This window comes from Anas acuta, chromosome 16 (assembly GCF_963932015.1).
Source record: "Anas acuta chromosome 16, bAnaAcu1.1, whole genome shotgun sequence".
Lineage (NCBI taxonomy): Eukaryota > Metazoa > Chordata > Aves > Anseriformes > Anatidae > Anas > Anas acuta.
Window position 1 is genome coordinate 8950792 of NC_088994.1, and position 17138 is coordinate 8967929.

Genomic DNA, 17138 nt, shown 5'->3' on the forward strand with positions numbered 1-17138 from the left:
CCCAAGCGTGGGGCTGCCACTTCCTGGGGAAGCGCCCAAACCGCTGCGATGCGACTTCGAGGCGGGAGCACAGCCCCAGCACCACTCGGCCACGGCTGCTGACTGCAAAGGGCCCGGCTCTGCTCTCCCCAAACACCGAGCAGGCCCCAGCCCCAGCCGGCTGGCTGCTCCAGGCTGTGTGCCTCTGGAAATGGGGGCCCGAGAGGCAAGCGTGCTCGGCTGCTTTGCAAATTGGTTGTGCTGAATCGATTCAGTTATCTGACACAAGCAGCGGAAAACGACAGGTTTGTAGATGAAAAAGTGAGTTAATAATGCATCGAGAGTGCGAGAGTAAGTGAGAGATGCAAATAAGTTACCCGTTACCTCTGTGCTTGTTTTCATTCAGAAGGCTTTGAGCCTTTTGTAAAGATAAATTAGAGAAGTAATACATCAGGGAAGGCTTCGCTAAGATGGCAATAAAAAAACAAAATACCAGAGTTAGGCATGCTTCTTTGAGAAAATTACTACAAATTGCTGTGCCAAAGAGCTGTGTAAAACACCAGCTTCCCCACGGACTGTTTACAGCAAGACAAGTCCAAAACACAGAGGCACTTGGGGGAAAAAATTAGAAACAAAGGGTTAATAAAAAAAATCTTATTTACCTCTCTGACCCCCAAGACTTAGCTGTGTTCTCAAATTATCAGCAAAATACTTGGCATCTCTATAGGCCACGGCAGATACACAACTGAAATTGCTGCCCTGTGCCACTGCTCTCAATTATATGCAGCAGTAAATCACACATTTATCAGCACTGATCAACTGCAAGGACCCTGAGTACTTCAGAATGTGGGAAAATAATTATGTGAAATGGAACTGTGCCTTTTATACACATGGACTGCAACACGTGTAAATGCAACCATTTCTAACGAAGCAAGTACAGATCCAGAGGATGTGCACAATTATTTGCATAAATCAACTGCTCATCTTCCTTTAAAACTTGTCCTTCCTTCAAGGCAAGTGAAAGGGAAAGGAAAAGGGCTCCACTTAGAACTCCCTGAAATATCTATTTCACTATTGTGTGAAACCTAATTTCTATCTTGAAAAAAGTCTGCTTCCATGCAAAGCAACAGGACAAAAACAGAACCACCAAGCTTTCCAAATATATTTAAAACAATACTTTTATGGCTTTTAAGGGACCAGAGGCTCTGCTCAATGGGGTGAAGTTCATTCATATCCAGCCTTTGCTACTGAAAAGGTCTTTCCTTTTCAACACCATCTTAAACAGTTCAAATACAGGAGAACCTTTACTGAAGAACCTAACATCTGTCTCCCTGAAACAGAGAGGTTTTTACTGTGACATTTTCCTGTGTGCAGTAGAAACACATCTATGCCAGCATCCAGGGTTACTCAAGTGCTACCACATGCCCTGCTTCCTCTTGAAAACAGGACAGCAAGAAATGCCAACACCATCAAAATTTTGATTTCTTCAAAGAGGTGGGAGTACCTATAATGCTGGGAGAAATCTCATGGAATTATCTAGTTTATGTCTCCTGTCCCAAGCAGAATTCAAATATATCCATGTACTTCCTACTAGATGTTTGCCTAAAAGCATGCAAAGGAGACTGTACTCCTCTGAGCAGGCAGCACTACTGAGGGGTGAACTGGGACTGAGCTAGGTTTGTTTTTGCATTGCCACCTCAATCCCTATCACATCCATAAACTCTTTACGCAGAAGCAGCCTCTACCTAGTGAACAGCCTCTTTCAGAGTCTTGATGTGAGCAGCTGATCCTCAACTTCAATGACAAGGAGTTGGGAAGGAAAACAATCATGTCTACCCCCTCTGCTATTTCAGCAACTGGATGGCCCTGCAAGAAGGTAACTGCGTGCAAACTTCAGAAAGGAAATCCCGAGTAGCAAGGACAAAGCTGTTTTCAGTGATGTGCCAGTGTGTGTCCACCAGATGTCTAAATGTTCGCATTCAACTAACATCTTTAAAATACAAGCTTCTCTGTAGTTAATAGCAAACTGTAGTTTCCCCCAAAGAGCAATTCAGAACACCTAAACTGGAAGCCTACACTTCTCCTTGTCTCTAGAAGGTCTCTGAAGTTAGACGGTGTGAACATTGCATGGGATGAATGGCTTCTTTCTTCCTTCCCCAGGTAAACAAAGTAAATGGCCTCTTCCGTATGGCCCAGCTAACCAGACATTTTGATTAATCAGACACTTCTCCTGCCAAACTTGGAGTGCACAACTTGGTGCAGAGCACAAACTCTCGGGGCTAGACACGTGAAAAAGAGGAAGCAGCATCAGAAAGATAAACCACAAGATAAGGCCTAGAGGATATGAGATCTGCTGGTCTGTAGCTTCAGCACACCCAGAAGAAGAAACTTGCATGCAAAATGCAGTTTTCAAAAAATAAATATTGCAGACTAACATCGTACTGGAACAAGTAGCCAACATTTCTTCCTCCAGAAGGCTCAGCTGGATAGTCACATTAAGGGTTAATTTAATGGGAAATCAGAAAAGTCATGAAAAAAATTAAGTCATTATATTTTAGAAAAGGTAATCAAATCAAGCGGTCTATTGGAAGTGGCTGTAAAACACTGCAACATGAATGGGATGTTCAGCCTCAGTATAAATCCCACCACTTTGGTGGGGTTCTCACACTTGGGGCAAGTTTGGCTTCTCAGTGTTTAAATCCAAATGCTTAAGAGGCAGCACTAGATTCAAGAAAGTTGGCATGGAGGGGTGCTAGCGCTCAAAAGAAAACTAAACAAACAAAAAACACAAACCAAACCAAAACAAAAAAAAAGGTGGTTGGTGTGCTCATGTCTGACATTTTGAGAGTGCAGCAAGTCCCCAGTGTAAGGTCTGCCGCCCGCAGAACTGCAGCCCCGTCATCCCTGTGTAAACATTGCCATTCCTACTCTGGGGCTGAAAACAGATACAACTTGTTGAAAAGTAATGTAATTCAGTTTCCTTGCAACCAGTTGCCTCTAACTCAAGCACGCTTTCCTCAGCTTTAAAAATCTCTCCTGTTTCATTTTGTCTGTTGCTGTACTGTTGGAATCTGACAGGAACACAAAAGTTAAAATGCGCTGAGGGGAAAGAAGAAGAGAAGCTTGAAGCCAAATAACTTATGACATGAAAGCTTTGGATTTTACTAGCCTTCATGAGTTTCAGATGTCATAAACCATACAGGTGCAACTATCTCATTGCTCATAGTACCCATATGATCTCTGTTATGTAAAAGTGAACACAAATCCAACAAATACTTCCAGGTTTATAATAAACCTTCATAAAGAAACTGTCCATATTCCCCCCACATGCAGGCACAGCTGTGCAGAGGCACATCTGCTTGGGAGACTTTAACAAGGATCTTTGTATTTATGGTTTAAGATCTTTAAGCTGGATGGCAAACTGTGATAAAACTAGGAATATCAGCTCCTACCTCCAACAGAAAATATAAATCCCTTTTTGATGGACATTGATTACAGGAAGGAAACAAAACACTTAATTCCCCATGTGACAAGATACTCATTCACTGTAATAAACATCCGGTTGATAGGAACATATTGGGAAGGTAAATTATATTATATGTGAGCAAACTGAGAAATGAACAAGTGCTGATTGGACACACAGTTCATGTTCCCAACACACTGTGGTGGGTTTGTCAGATTTATGGACTAAAAAAATTGCATATATTAAGTTACGGCAAATGTGATTACTATTTATTATCCTGCACCCTTTACTCAAGTATCCAGTCCATATATGCAAGTCCAGCTCAACAGAAATAAACAAATTCATTGATTTAACAATTAATGGCTTGATTTTAAAAGGGGATGAGCCTGCAGGGTAATATTTAACCTTTGAAGTTAAACACAAATCAAACCAGTGAAATTACTGGTATTGATCACATGCTTAAAACTGAGCATAAACTTCAGCATTTTCCTGTCTCAGGCTTCCCATAGAAAGTCATAAGCGTGATAGGAACATCTGTAGGATGCACCCTGACTTTGCTTATTGAAAGCTGTAGCTGATCCAGACAGTTGCTATACATCATTACCAGCAATATTACCAGCAATATCACATTAACACCTTGCAACCCTGGCCAAAAGCTTGGCTTTCCTTCCGGAATGGCACTGTCTGAAATTAGGAGGAAATGAGTAAAAAACCTGATGTGGCCCCAAAGGGCTACCGTTAGGCTACTCAGCCATTGTTGTACCTAGGACTTTGCATGGTGAAGGAAAAGCCCCTTTACCCTCTTCAGCAGAATAATGAATCAGCTCAGAGGGCCAAATTTTGTCACTTCCAGCCTGTCAGCTTGCATTCTGTTCACTGATTTCAATAGCGAGAGTTTCCTTCTCACAAGCATAGCTAGGACCAGAACTGAACTTCTAGTAGCAGTATAGGTGATACCTCAGAGAGATAAAATTTTGTTTCTATACTGACATCAGCCCAATTCAGGAGGGAGTTCCTGCTTAAACTCACTCACCCTTTCTCTGTAGAGTTACAGTCAGTAAACACATCCTCTCTGCAGTCACAGCCTTATAGAGGCCAAACTTTTTCTTGAACTCATCCCCACTGCTACATCATTTGTTGCCCTCCTACCTCCTTATCGCATGACAGCTACAGCTAGCACAATTTCCTATTGGTGTCACACATCCAGGACAAAAAGAAGGCAGCGTTACCACAGAGGATGAGCAGAACAGCATGCAAGGTGGGACACAACATCAGCAAGTGACATAAAAACAGGAGAGGATTGAAATGGATGTGCCGAGTGCTTGGATCCCACACAGGTCAAGTTCTCTGACCTACATTTAAATGGGAAGGCCCTACAGCCAGAGGGCAGCTTTGCCTTCCTTTAAACTTCAAGGGAACTTGTATGAGTCTCATACAATTTGGTTGTATGGACTGGAGAGGAGCTGAAGTTTGATACAGCCAGGAATACCAACAGCACCTCCCTGCTGCAGGGACAGAAGAGGCTGTTCTCAAGATAAAAAGGGTTCAGGTGGAATACAGGGACACTGGAATACTGGACACCTTATGACAGAGCTGGGTCACAGGACTTTTAACATCTATCCCAGAAAAGATAGCAAATACTTTTGCTCAGTTTCTGAGCTTTCACAAGCCAATCCAAACCAATTTTCCAAACTTCTAGAAATTTATCACCATTCCACTTCAGACATTTTATGCACGCCTACTACTACAAACACATGCAGTACCGCAAGCTCCCCTGCTTCAGGGGAAAAGCCCCTAGCAAGACGTTCAAAAATAAGGCCAGCCCCATTTTTTTCTCCATGCAGGTAATCTCCAGACCCTTACCTGGACGACGGGATGGCCTCCGGTTGGTGCCTTGACTGCCCCTCGGCTCCCCTCCGTCTCGTAGTGCGCGCGGTGGTGAGGCTTGGGCTGGACTTCGATCCGCAGCTCGTAGGAGCCAGACTGGCTGGAGAGAGGCCACTCGAGGGGTGGGAGCGACTGGACGGGCAAACTGGGCAGAGAGAGACCAGATAAGCTGAAACCTTTCAGCACTTTATTTCCCAAAGCCCTGAGCTGTTTGTCCTCCAAGAACCCCACTGGGCTGCTCCTGCTGACACATTTGGGAGTTTGTTATTAATTTCAGTGACCGCATGCTGTCCTGCTCATGCTTGATTACAAACCTAGATGGAATTCAGGACAAACACAGTAATTTCTGTGGGCCCATCTCCTGGCAGAAGCATGACACATCCATGTTCTTAAATAGAGATATCTGTAGCAGTTTCATTATTTCAAAGATCCCCCTCTTTTACCTAACTTCCATGAGTGCCTTGAGTTTTGAACATGGGTAGTGTACATTGAAAAATTATCTCCATTTGCCATTATTTGCCAGTTGTGTAAGTTAGTAACACTGTATGATTTTCACAATTAATAAGATGCAGAAGAATAAAGTGCGAAATAGTCTTTCCTGATAATAGTTCTCCTGTTATCAAAATACACAAGAGCTTACCACATGAGATGAAAACAATCAAACATACAATTTGAGCTTGCACTGCATTTTAACCAACTCCAACTTTGTGAGTATAAACTGCTGCCAGGACTGATCTAACAAGTCACAGAAAATCACAATCTATGTGATTCCTCCTTCTTCCTCCTGCAATTTGTGTTTCCCACGTCTGGAGCAGCACAGGGTAACCCCAGCATGGGGAAAACCGTGCTGACACGAGGGATGGCACAGCTGACAGGATCCCAGATGCGACTCGAAGTGGAGTCACAAATTTGGAAATTGCCGTTCTGGCCGACACACAACAAACAGGGTCCAAACTGGTGTGCTGCTCGGTGCTGCCAGTGCCAGATAACAGAGGGAGTTGATGAGAGACATGCAAGTGACTGAGATTTTGGTTAGATGACAAATAAATTAACAACCACCAAGTCACTTGGAGTGGAATGAATGTTCAGTCCGACTTGGAGCAGCATGCTCCATTCTGACTTGGGAAATATTTGAAGTATTTTTTTATCCTTGACGGAAATTTGTAAGCAAGACATTTGCTGAATTTAAAAAAGCAACCGAACCATTCTCTTTAAAAGTAGCTGGATGGAATTAGAACATTTAACCTTTGTCAAAGGCTGTTTGGAATCTGCTCTTTATACAAATGGTTTGGCAAACTGATATGAATTTTTTGCATGACATGGTACCAATGAAACACTTCGGCGATGTTTCTTCCAAACCCAGACCATTCACCTCACAGAGGGATTGGGCTCACATGAACCAGGGCTGTCCCCACGCACTTAGCTTTGCTCTGCAGCAGGATCTGGCCCATGGGAACACTCCTTAGGGATCCTCATGCACAAGATAGGGCGTCATACCATGAGAAAATACCCAACCACAAGAAGCATCACATACCTGCAGATGGGGATTGCCGGCATCAGTTGTTTTGTCCAGGATGGAGGAACCAACAAAATCGATTCTGGGGCTGAGTTTCTCCTGTCCTCCTGCTCACAAGGCCCGTGGAAGTCAACAGTCTGAAAGACGTGACATGGAATGCTGTTTTTGTGGGAAGGCATGGACGAAGGGTCAGGGCTGGTTTTCCAAATTTTCGTGGGAACACCACAGGAAGGATCTGTAGGGAGGCTGTTCATAGCATCCATGGAAATAGAAGCGGTGGGCAACTGCGTGTAAGTAACTGAAGAGCTGTCTTCCCTCAGTGGGATGCGAGGAGAGGATTGTGGAGAGGGGGTCCTTGACTGTCGTGGAGAAGTGGAAGGCAGCTGAGTATTGTAGAGCTCAGTGCAAGAGTACCTCCGTTTTGCACCTGGTGACGAAGACCTTGAGTTGGGACGGGGTGATGGTGAATGTTGTCCCAAGCAGGTTTCCTCCGTGATGCTTGTTCGTGGTGACATTATTGGAGAGGTTCTAGGAGAATAATGAGTATGGATGTTTTGAAACTGCGGACAAAGGTCATCACTAGGACCATTATTTGGTGAAACACATGGTGATGTGCAAGGAGATAAATTTGTCTCTGAAATGAAACTTGCAGAGGAGCCGCTACTAGCTGGGCTCAAACACAGTGGTTCTCTGTAGCCCTCAAAGCCAGGGACAGGCAGGGTAACCCTCGGGCTAGCAGTAGCTGAGTTTGGCTGATGTTCTACCAAAAGAACATCTGTGTCTCTGCTGCGGTAGGGACCCCCTGAATGAATCAGTTCAGGATATGGAGTAATTTCAATCCTAGGGCTTGGAGCAGAGGCCCCTGCAGCGTTGGCAGGGTTTGTAGGTGTTGTCCCTATGCTATCTGGCTGTCCATATCTGCCCATGGGATCTGCAGAAAGGCTAGAAAAAGGCAGGGGGCATGGCTTGAGGCCACAGTCCAAGACATCATGAGCGTATGCAACTCCAGAGGGTGGGCTGTTGGTTTTATGTGGAGTCGGTTCTTCTGGAAAAAGAAGGGTCTCTTTAAGGCTATAAATATTATTACAGAAGCTGAGCAATCATGGATTAAAATATGCATATTTATAAACTGATTGTGATCTGATATTAGGTAAATATTTGTTTAATTATTTTTAACTGCAATTAATGCTTGTGAAAAGTACTGGATTAACAGCCAGGGAAGCTCAAGTGCTCAGAGCAGATGCAGCATGGACAGAAGCACTGAAAACTCCTCCACACTGCCCTGTCGGGCTCCCACTACCTGAGCTAGAGGGGTCACCTGGAGGGGTAGGCAGCACATCAGCCTCTCTGCCCATTTAGACGTGGGTCTTCCTATTCATTTGGCCAACTCCATCCATTAGCATCAACTGAAATGTTGTGATGCCAGTCAATTTTTGTCAGCTACAAGCTGGAGTGAGACCATCACATCATGAAACCACTTCCAAATAAATCTATATAAAACTATATAAATAAATAGATCTATATAAAACCAAAAGGTTAAGGAACAGCTTTTGGTGAAAAGAGAAAAGTGTTTCTTACACAGTGAAGCCCAGCCAAAAAAGGTTTCATGAAACCAATGCTGAGTTCAAGCTCAGCATTATAAAGTCAATTCTGTGTGAAGATTTGTTTGGCTCCATACCACATCAACAAGTTTTAGTAACAGGTTTCACATAAAAAAGCACCAGATGATCGGAAAACACATTCCCAAAGGTTTGTTAAAAAAGAAAGACTTAGAAAGAATCCAACCCCATTTTTACAGGCAATCACTTTCTAATTCAGCTCAGAGGAGGATTATAAAGTACAGAAAAACAGGTAAGTGTTCAGTGGAACCCTCACTCCTGGTACAGAAATTCTCAGTTCTTAGAGATTCTCCATTTTGCAAACTGTCCCCAGACTGCAGAGCATAGGGATGCTTCTAGGCCAGACCAGGATTCCCACCGGCATTGCTGAGCCCAGCTCGGATCTCATCCCAGCACCCCATCGGGTGCTTAATGCCAGGGGCATCTGAGAGCAAGTCATGCCAGGTATCCCTGGGACAGACTCCTCGATGAACATCAGCTCCAGTAGTTTCCCTAGCCTGGGAGCTGAATAATACTTGTCATTACACAAGAACATGCAGGATATCACCAGGAATTTTATGTTTTTAAAGACTTTAATGTATCCAGCAGGAAACACTTGAAACAGCATGGTTTGAGATTAATTTGCTTTATCTGTTCACCCTTGGGCACAGATCAGTATGTGTCACAGGCAAAGAGCTTTTTTGGTTCCAACATTTTCTCTAGGTCCTACATGAGACAGCATTTCCTCTGAGCAATAGCATTGTACATAAAGCCAGGTAGGAGCCAACCGTACTTTTTGCAAGAGCAGCAAAAGGCCGTAGTGAAATTTCTATACACAGACTATTATTTAATTTCAGGGGTTTTCTGGTATCTTTCAGTTTTAAATCCCTCAATGTGAAAGCAAAATCCACCACAGATTGGTCTGTAGTGAAAAGTTCAAAGCCATCTTTACTTTTTGATTATGAACCTGTTTTTCTCCTCCAAAGTGGCAGCATTTCCCTAGTCATTAGCTCCATTAGGGATTTTTTCTTAAAATTAACTCAGCTTTAAGATTGTGTAAATGAAGACAGAGTCTCAGCGTGGACTGCTACTACTACGGTTTGTGCTGAAAGTTTTGCAAAACCTGGAGAAAACTCCACTTAAAATAAAAATTAGCAGGAAATGCTGAACTTTAGTGTTTATTGAACAACACCAGCCTGCCAACCAAACAAACCAACACACAGAATTTCTACGTGATAGCATCAGAGACAACTGGAAGAGTCCAGCTTGCAGAGTCCTTAAGGTTCCCTCTGGCTTTTAATCCCAGCACATAGCTGCTTGGGGAATAGGGAAAACAGCAACGAGTAACTGAATTTTGAGCTGAACATTTTTTAGCACCATTATCTCAGATATCAGAGCTTTGGCATTCACAGGAATTCACGTGCCACTCACATCACTCAAATTCTGTCACATCATGCCTAGATATTGGTGCTATGATTCACTGTGAATTAAACTCATCCCTCCTTAGGGCTCAACAGAGCAACACGCCTCCTCGCAGTCGCACAAAACATCACTCCCACTGCTTTCAGAAGAATCATTCAGATTCAAATTGATGCAAGTGAGCAAAATCAGCACCAAACAGAGCAAAGATTGACATCAAGAGTCGAGACACGATTCACACAGCGATCAGTAATCGCATAAAAGCTCTCCAGGCTGAACAGCTTCACATCAAGGAACAGGCGGCCGTTTCAGTTCCCCATTCAACAGACTGCTGTAATAGCTGCCCCCACTGCACACGTTAAACCCTACTACCTGTGCCATTAGTGGCCAGGTACACATACAAGAGGGAAAGAATAACAGCTCCTCACAACGTATGTCACGCAATGAAGCCAGCATGTTCAGATTTGTGTTGAGGGGACAGGGGGACAGCAACAAGATATTTATATGTGCATGTGTAATTTTTAAGGTTTTGTGAATAACAAACACATATGCCCCGCATTTTGCTCATTAAAAACAGGCTTTCAATTATTTATATTATTTTTCTTTCCTTTTCCCTGAAATACTGTGTTATTAAGCACTTTCAATACAAGCACTTTCATCCTGGCTATCCACCCTCCAAGCGTATCCGTGCTCCAGATATTAATGACAATATTTCGGCACAACAGCAAGCTGCAACACGACCGTGCCTTCATGCAGCATTCTTCCCAGAGCACTCCAAAGCGCTTCACAGGCCACGCAAGCCGGGATTGCTCACCCCTCGCTAGCCGGGAGCGAGCCAGGCAGGCACCCTTTGCCAAGCAGACAACACCCACAGCCTTCCTCAGAACAAAAATATTTAGCTTCCCCCCCACTAAACACACACACACACACACGTTGAATTATCGATAAAGCGGGCAGCAGTGCTGAGACGTGGGCAGTGCTGCAGACGAGTGCGGCTCGGCCCGCGTCAGGTCAGGGAGCCCCTGGGCTCGGGGTGGGGGCGGCTCCATGCGGCCTGGAGACACTGCCGGGCCCTGACGCATCGGCCTGGCTTCGGCAGGACCTGGGGATTGAGGGTTTTTTTGGGAGATCTCCCGAGCCTGCGTAGCTTCAGAGCTACAATGAAATCACTGTCTCAGGCGCTGTTGCCCACGCCTGTGGCGTCACAGTCTGTTGCTGCAGAAACGCCTGTGATGCTACGGGGCAACACTCTGACTTCACGGGGGAGGGAGAAGGGGCACTTGGGTGAAGCAGCGAGTGCTGCGTTCCTGAAATAAACGTCTCTTCCACTGACAGCAGCAGTAGTTTTGGCTCGTGCTTCAGCAGGAGCAGGACTGGCTGCTCAGCTCGCTGCCGATGTGCCCAGGATCCACTCAGGGAAGGGGAGGACGCAAGCCAACATCCCACTTCCCCATGCATGCGCCACGGGAGTTTGTTTTCCCAAACAACATCAGGAGACAGGGGTCAGGGAAAGGTTGTTCCCCTCCTGCTTTCCCTCTGCATTCACAGGCACCAGCCTGAATGTGGAGCAGCCCCACGCATGGCCCCATGGATGGCAGCGTATCCCATGGGTGCTTCTCCTCAACATGGGGAGGAAAAGCTGCCCCCATGAGCTTGGTTGGGGTGGCAGGAGTAGAGGAGAGCCCCCTGCAGAGAGGGCACCCTGAGGAGGCGAGGGGCCATTGCATCCCCATACAATGGGACCATTATGATCAACAGACCTAGCACATGTATTCTACAAGAACTGAAGTATCTTTGCAACCTGTGTGGAACTCCTGGCAGCACAGCTTTGCTCCCAGTGTTGTGCCACCTTCAAGGATTCATCTATTCCTGCATCCCAGCACACAGACAGAGCTCTTCTTGTGAAGGACTGCCCTCTCAACTGCTTTTTCTGACCACAGCAGGACAGACATCTCAGGGAGCGACCCAGAGCAGCACAGCTCCCCTGACACCCCTCTTTCTGCCCCTGTCACCACAGGGCTTCCCCACCTCCCTTCACTTGGGCACTGCTCTGTCTCTCAGCCTTAGCTTTCACTGCTGACTCATCCTCTGATTCACTAACAAAATATCCTTCTTGCTTGAAAGGGAGTTAAAAGAAAGAGAACTTCACATCCAAACAGCACCGGTGCCTCCCCACATCCTCAGTCAGCGTCAGTGCAGACTGTCAGCAGACTGAGTTCACCACTCCCCCCTGGTACCCAAGCCTCACGGCTAGCGAAGGCCTACCTCCAAGCCCTGCGGGAAGGATCGCATCCAAGCTGACAGCTCTTTATTTCCCGCTTTGTTCCTCAGTCTTTATTCAGTTAAAAGTTCACAAGATGATCTTTCCTCTTCTCACAATAGGAAATGGAAGCAGAACTCTGTACACTACCACGTTATAAACAAACAGCACACCAGCTCCTATAGATACACGAATGCTGCAGGCGGCTCAACTAACCATCTGGTGGCTGGGCCACCTCCCCAGGTGCTCACATTGGAAGCAATTACCACGAAGAGCTAAAACACAGGTGAAAAAGATCAATGGATTTAAGTTTCAAAGGATTTAACTTTTCACACACCTCTGAAAGAGGAAAACCTGTACTGAGGCCTGCTGGGCCCAGGAGATTTCCCCAGTCTGGCCTGACGCACACCAGTGCGTGCACACATGGGTTTGCAGCGGCCCACCCTGTGCTGTTTGTTAAACAAGGCAGCAACTTCAAAGCCATTCAGTCAGCCAAATGTGACCTTGCCAATTAGCATGAAATTAGGGAATAACAGATCACCAGAGCAACTGCATTCCACAATGGGTTCATACAAATCATCATCTAAGAAAAGCTAAAGATAGCCGTGTGCGGGACAAGGCAGCCAAGGGAACGCAGGGGAGAAGCTTGGTTTCGACCTCACACCCATTTGCTGTAATTTAAATGGAGTTACTTATTTGCATAAGTAAGACAGTCCTAATTTTTTTTTAATTATTTATTATCATTTCATGACCAGTCTGGAGCTTTTTTGCATTTTTCAAAAGCTGGGTATTCTGATATTTACTCTAGCTGCCTGGAAGCTCAAAGTGAAAGTTGGTTTCCTGAGTGAAATCTGGTATTCTCTGTTACATGTGCATATTTGTTTCCTTACTGTATGGCTGCTGCTGAACACTGCGTCCTGTGTTACCGAGGCAGTTACCAGCACTGAGCTGCAAGCATTTTTCCCCTTTTAATAGCTTTGTAGTGGGGAGAAAAAGGAGGAATGAGGCAAATTATACAGCATTTAACAACTACAAGAGGTAGCAATGTCCCTATGAGTCTATCTACCTACAAGTCAGCACTTAAAAGAATATTAATCTTTACAGGTACTCCCTGTTTCCCCTCTCTATAATATATATACACAGCCATTTGCTTTAAGATTCTTATTGCAAGATGCAATGTAAAGGCTGCTGAGCTACAGCAAAGGCTTGAGTCTATGAGCAAATCCTCCTTCCGACTGCCAGGCTCACCTGTTGTCTTAGGGCAGGATTTGTCTGGAATCTTATTAAAAGGTGGGTTTTGTTTGAATTTTAAGTTTCAGAACTCCACTCAGAGGATCGCTTCTCAGAAGGGTTAACCTCAACTATCAAAAAAAAGATGTGCTAGTGCTATCTATCGGTGGATCAATCATCCCATGGTAAACACAGAACAAAAATACAAGAACTGACCTGCAAAAGCAGAGCAGAGATCTGGCTTTCCATTTTTTTGTCTCTCATAGTGGAGAGAGATTATGGAATTAGTAAGGAATAACATTCAAAACATTTGTCAGAACATGTTCATCAGGGAATCCTATGTGCAGGAGCTAGTTCAAATTCTCACTTAGGGTCTGCCATTCCTCTCGCAGACGAGTTGTAACCTTGCTGAGAGGTTCAACAGGTGCAACTATTTTCTGTCAATCTACTCTGAGAAACAAAGATATTCAGCACCTTTCAAATTTGAAATTAGATAAAACTTGGGGTACCACTAGCAATGCCTCCATGTGTCTCTTTGAAGGGCATGAATCTAACACATGGTTTAAAAGGGCAGTAAGCATCTTCCACACCCAAGCGAAACCATGACTTCAGCCTAGCAGCCAGGACACCCGCTTTGCACAATTCCCAAAGCCATTCACCTGGGCACTTCTTGGAGTTCAGCCTGCTAAAGGCAGACATGTCTGGTTTGAAAATACCAAGGAGAAGATAGATAATTAAAGTCTGGCCAGTAAGGGTGAAAGTAAAAGGCACACGGAAAATGGCACTGTGTACAACACTCCTGCTTATGGAAATGGTTGGCTTAAAGAGGAATATCTAATATTAATAATATTGACCGTAGGGTTTTTATTTACCCTTTTTTCCTCTGTTGCTTTTATAGCAGTCCATGTTCCTGTTGTCTCAGGCACACATAAGCACTCCTGAATGCCAACTGCTTTCAGTAAGAATATTTCTGGCATTTCCATGGCAACAAGTTGTGATATAGATCCTACTTTTAAAACACAAGCTTAGGTGGATACTGTCAAATCACAACCTTTTAAAAAATTGTTTATCAGGAATAAACTTTCATCCCAATCCATTTCTAGAGCCCCGGATTTCCATTTGTTTCATTAACTATTTTTTTAATTACTTTTAGCATGTTTGCAGAGATTTGTTATTATAGGACTTGTCGTGAGCAGTGGGTGGAGCTGCCCAGACTGAGGAAACCAGAGCCTCTTTCAAACGGGCTTTGAACATAGGAACCAGACTCAAATACGGGGATCCTCACTCAGACACTCCTATGGTTTTGGTTCCATTTTGAATCCTCCACTGAAAGGGACTTGTTTTCCTAACTGCAGTTCATCTGAGGCCAGAATCTCACATGAACAACAAGCATCATTTACCACCAGCATGTGGATAAAGCCCTTCCTCAACATTTGAACATTTTCTGTTCTCGTGTAAACACGCTTTAATCTTTTGTACATTAAAGGTCACGGATGTATACTGGATTGCTTACAGACTCAAGCTGGTGCCTTTTCAAAGCAAGAGAGAATGTTCTCCAGATTACAATGCCAGCATATATGGCTGTGATTTTTTTTATGCTAATGATTTCCATCTTTGGAACAAACAAAATTACTACTAATTATGGTTTCCAGTCATTCAAATGTGGAGAAAGCAGGCTCAAGAAGGAAGTTACTTCTACTACAAGCGTACACTGCTCTGCATTTATGCGGTTGAGAAGATTAAACTTTCTACCCCCCACCTACGCACTGCTATATTCTGTGGAACTTCCCACCTAAGGCCTCACAGCAGTACTCGCTATTGCAAAGACGTGAAAATAATAGTATCTGAAACTTTCACTGAGAGCGAATGTATTTTCATTAAAATCACTGACCTCTTCCCATCATGGGTTTATTGCAGCATGGTTTGATCTACATTAATCCTTGAAAGAAAATTCAGCTTTGGACATGGGATGGCATTAGCCACTCTAACTCAGCTGCCAAGCTGGTGCATGTTTGTATATGTGCACATGTAAACAAAGAGTAAAACTCAGCAACTGCTCTCCATTTTGCTAACAATGCCACAGTTCAGGCCTATTGGGTCCCCTTCACCTGCACCATCCCCTGGGAACACAGCATCTTCTTCAAACGCCCTAACAAAACACCACCTCTACTGTGCAGAATCAAAACGAGCGTGTCTTAGAAATGACATCCCAGCACTGCTTTCCTCGGGGTCCTGCCCCTTTCATCTGGTTTATACAGATCTGTATTTTAAGGAGCTGCAAGTATCACTTTTTAGTATCACTAACAGGCAGAATCATCATTTGGAAAGTCAGGGAGCACTTGTCACGACACTTTTAGTACCACAGACTTGCATAAAGTTGGAAAAGTAGGAGAACGACCTGTCACTTTTTTAAAAAAGACCTTTTTTTTTTCAGTTTAACCAAAGTCTATGACACTTGAACCCAAACTGAAAACGAGCTCGGCAGAGCTCCCTGCCATGCCAGCTCCCTAACTCTCCTCCTGGGCAGGGAGCTCCCAGCGCACCCTCTGCCGCCGTGAGGACGGCCACAAGGCAACCAACCGAGCCGGGCGCTTCTCCATCTCCTTCCCGCAGCCCCAGGACTTTGTGTCACTACCAGGCGAGTCCCAGCATCGCTCCGGCCACCCCGGGCACCACCGAGGCATCGCCGCCTGCTGCAGCCCGGACGGGCGCGGCCAGAGCAGCCCCGCATCCCTCAGCGGGAGGCAGCGGGGCACCGCACCCAGCCGCCAGCCCGGCCAGGGGCTCGGCGGGGCGGGCAGGGGCCGGCAGCAGCCCCGGTCCCTTCCTTTTTTCCCCCGGACCGGCTGGGTCCGGCAGCGGCGGCCCCCGTCGGGGCGAGGCGGCGGCGCCCGGCTCCTCACCAACCTTCGATCGGCTTCAGGTAGTCGTAGTCGAAGAGGATGGAGAAGTCAAACTCCTCCTGGGGGCTGCCATCCCGGGCCGGCCCGGGGCCTGGCCCGGAGCCCCCTTCCTGCGGCTCGGGCTGCGGAGCCCGGGCAGCGGCGCTCATCGCGGCCAGAGCCCGGCGGGCGGCGGCGGCGGGGAGCCCCGGAGGTGGCCTTCAACAGCGAGCGGAGAAAATTACAGGGGATGAGAGGGGGAAGAAATAAAAGAGAGAGGAAAAAAAAAAAAAAATAAAAGAGGGAGAGAAGAAAAAAAAAAAGGAAAAGGAAAAAAAAACTCTCGCAGGGGTCGCGCAGAGGCCGGCGCGGCTGCCCCCGACGGCGGGGTGCGGGCGAGGAAGCCCTGCGGCGGCCCACGAGGGGATGGCGAGATGAGCAGCGGCTGCTTCCTGCTCCCGAGCAGCCACCTGCCGCCCGGGGCCGCCCCCGCGGAGGAGGAGCCCGGCCCGGCTGCACCGCACCGGCCCCGGGGAAGGGTGGCCCCGGCCGGGGTGTCGGTGGCCGAGCGGGGCCCCGCTGGGGGAGGAGGAGGGAGAGGGAAAAGGGAAGAGCGGGGAGAGGGAAGAGCAGGGAAACGGCCTCGCACGGTGCTGGGGAGCCCCCAGTGCCTGAGCTGCTCCCTGCCCTGTTACCCCAAGGGTCCCTGCTGAGGTTGGCAGGGGCTGCGGGTGGTGCTGCCCTTGCCTCCTGCAGGCTTCACACATCCCAAGCCACGTGCTCCTTCCCCTCACCACAGGCAGGTTTCTGGGAGCATCTCCTGCAGGAGACTGACCTCCCTTCACTAGAACACCTTTAAAAACGCAAAGCCCGTCATGCACAAGGCCTCTGTTCTTCCCTGCCT

At 46.3% G+C, this 17138-nt stretch overlaps 1 protein-coding gene across 9 annotated transcripts in view; it reads right to left on the minus strand.

Moving 5' to 3' along the window:
• NFATC2 (nuclear factor of activated T cells 2) overlaps positions 1-17138 on the minus strand; it is a 94995-nt gene that overhangs the window by 70523 nt on the left and 7334 nt on the right. For 2 of the 9 annotated variants that reach the window (XM_068700286.1, XM_068700287.1), the window contains exons 2-3: positions 6864-7890; positions 5306-5474 (exon numbers count right to left, since the gene is read on the minus strand). In XM_068700286.1, the coding sequence (XP_068556387.1) occupies positions 5306-5474; positions 6864-7890 (1196 nt within the window). Of the gene's footprint in view, positions 1-5305; positions 5475-6863; positions 7891-12127; positions 15603-16259; positions 16763-17138 lie in introns of those variants that run through there. The other 7 variants (XM_068700285.1, XM_068700283.1, XM_068700284.1 and 4 more) reach the window with 7 other exon arrangements.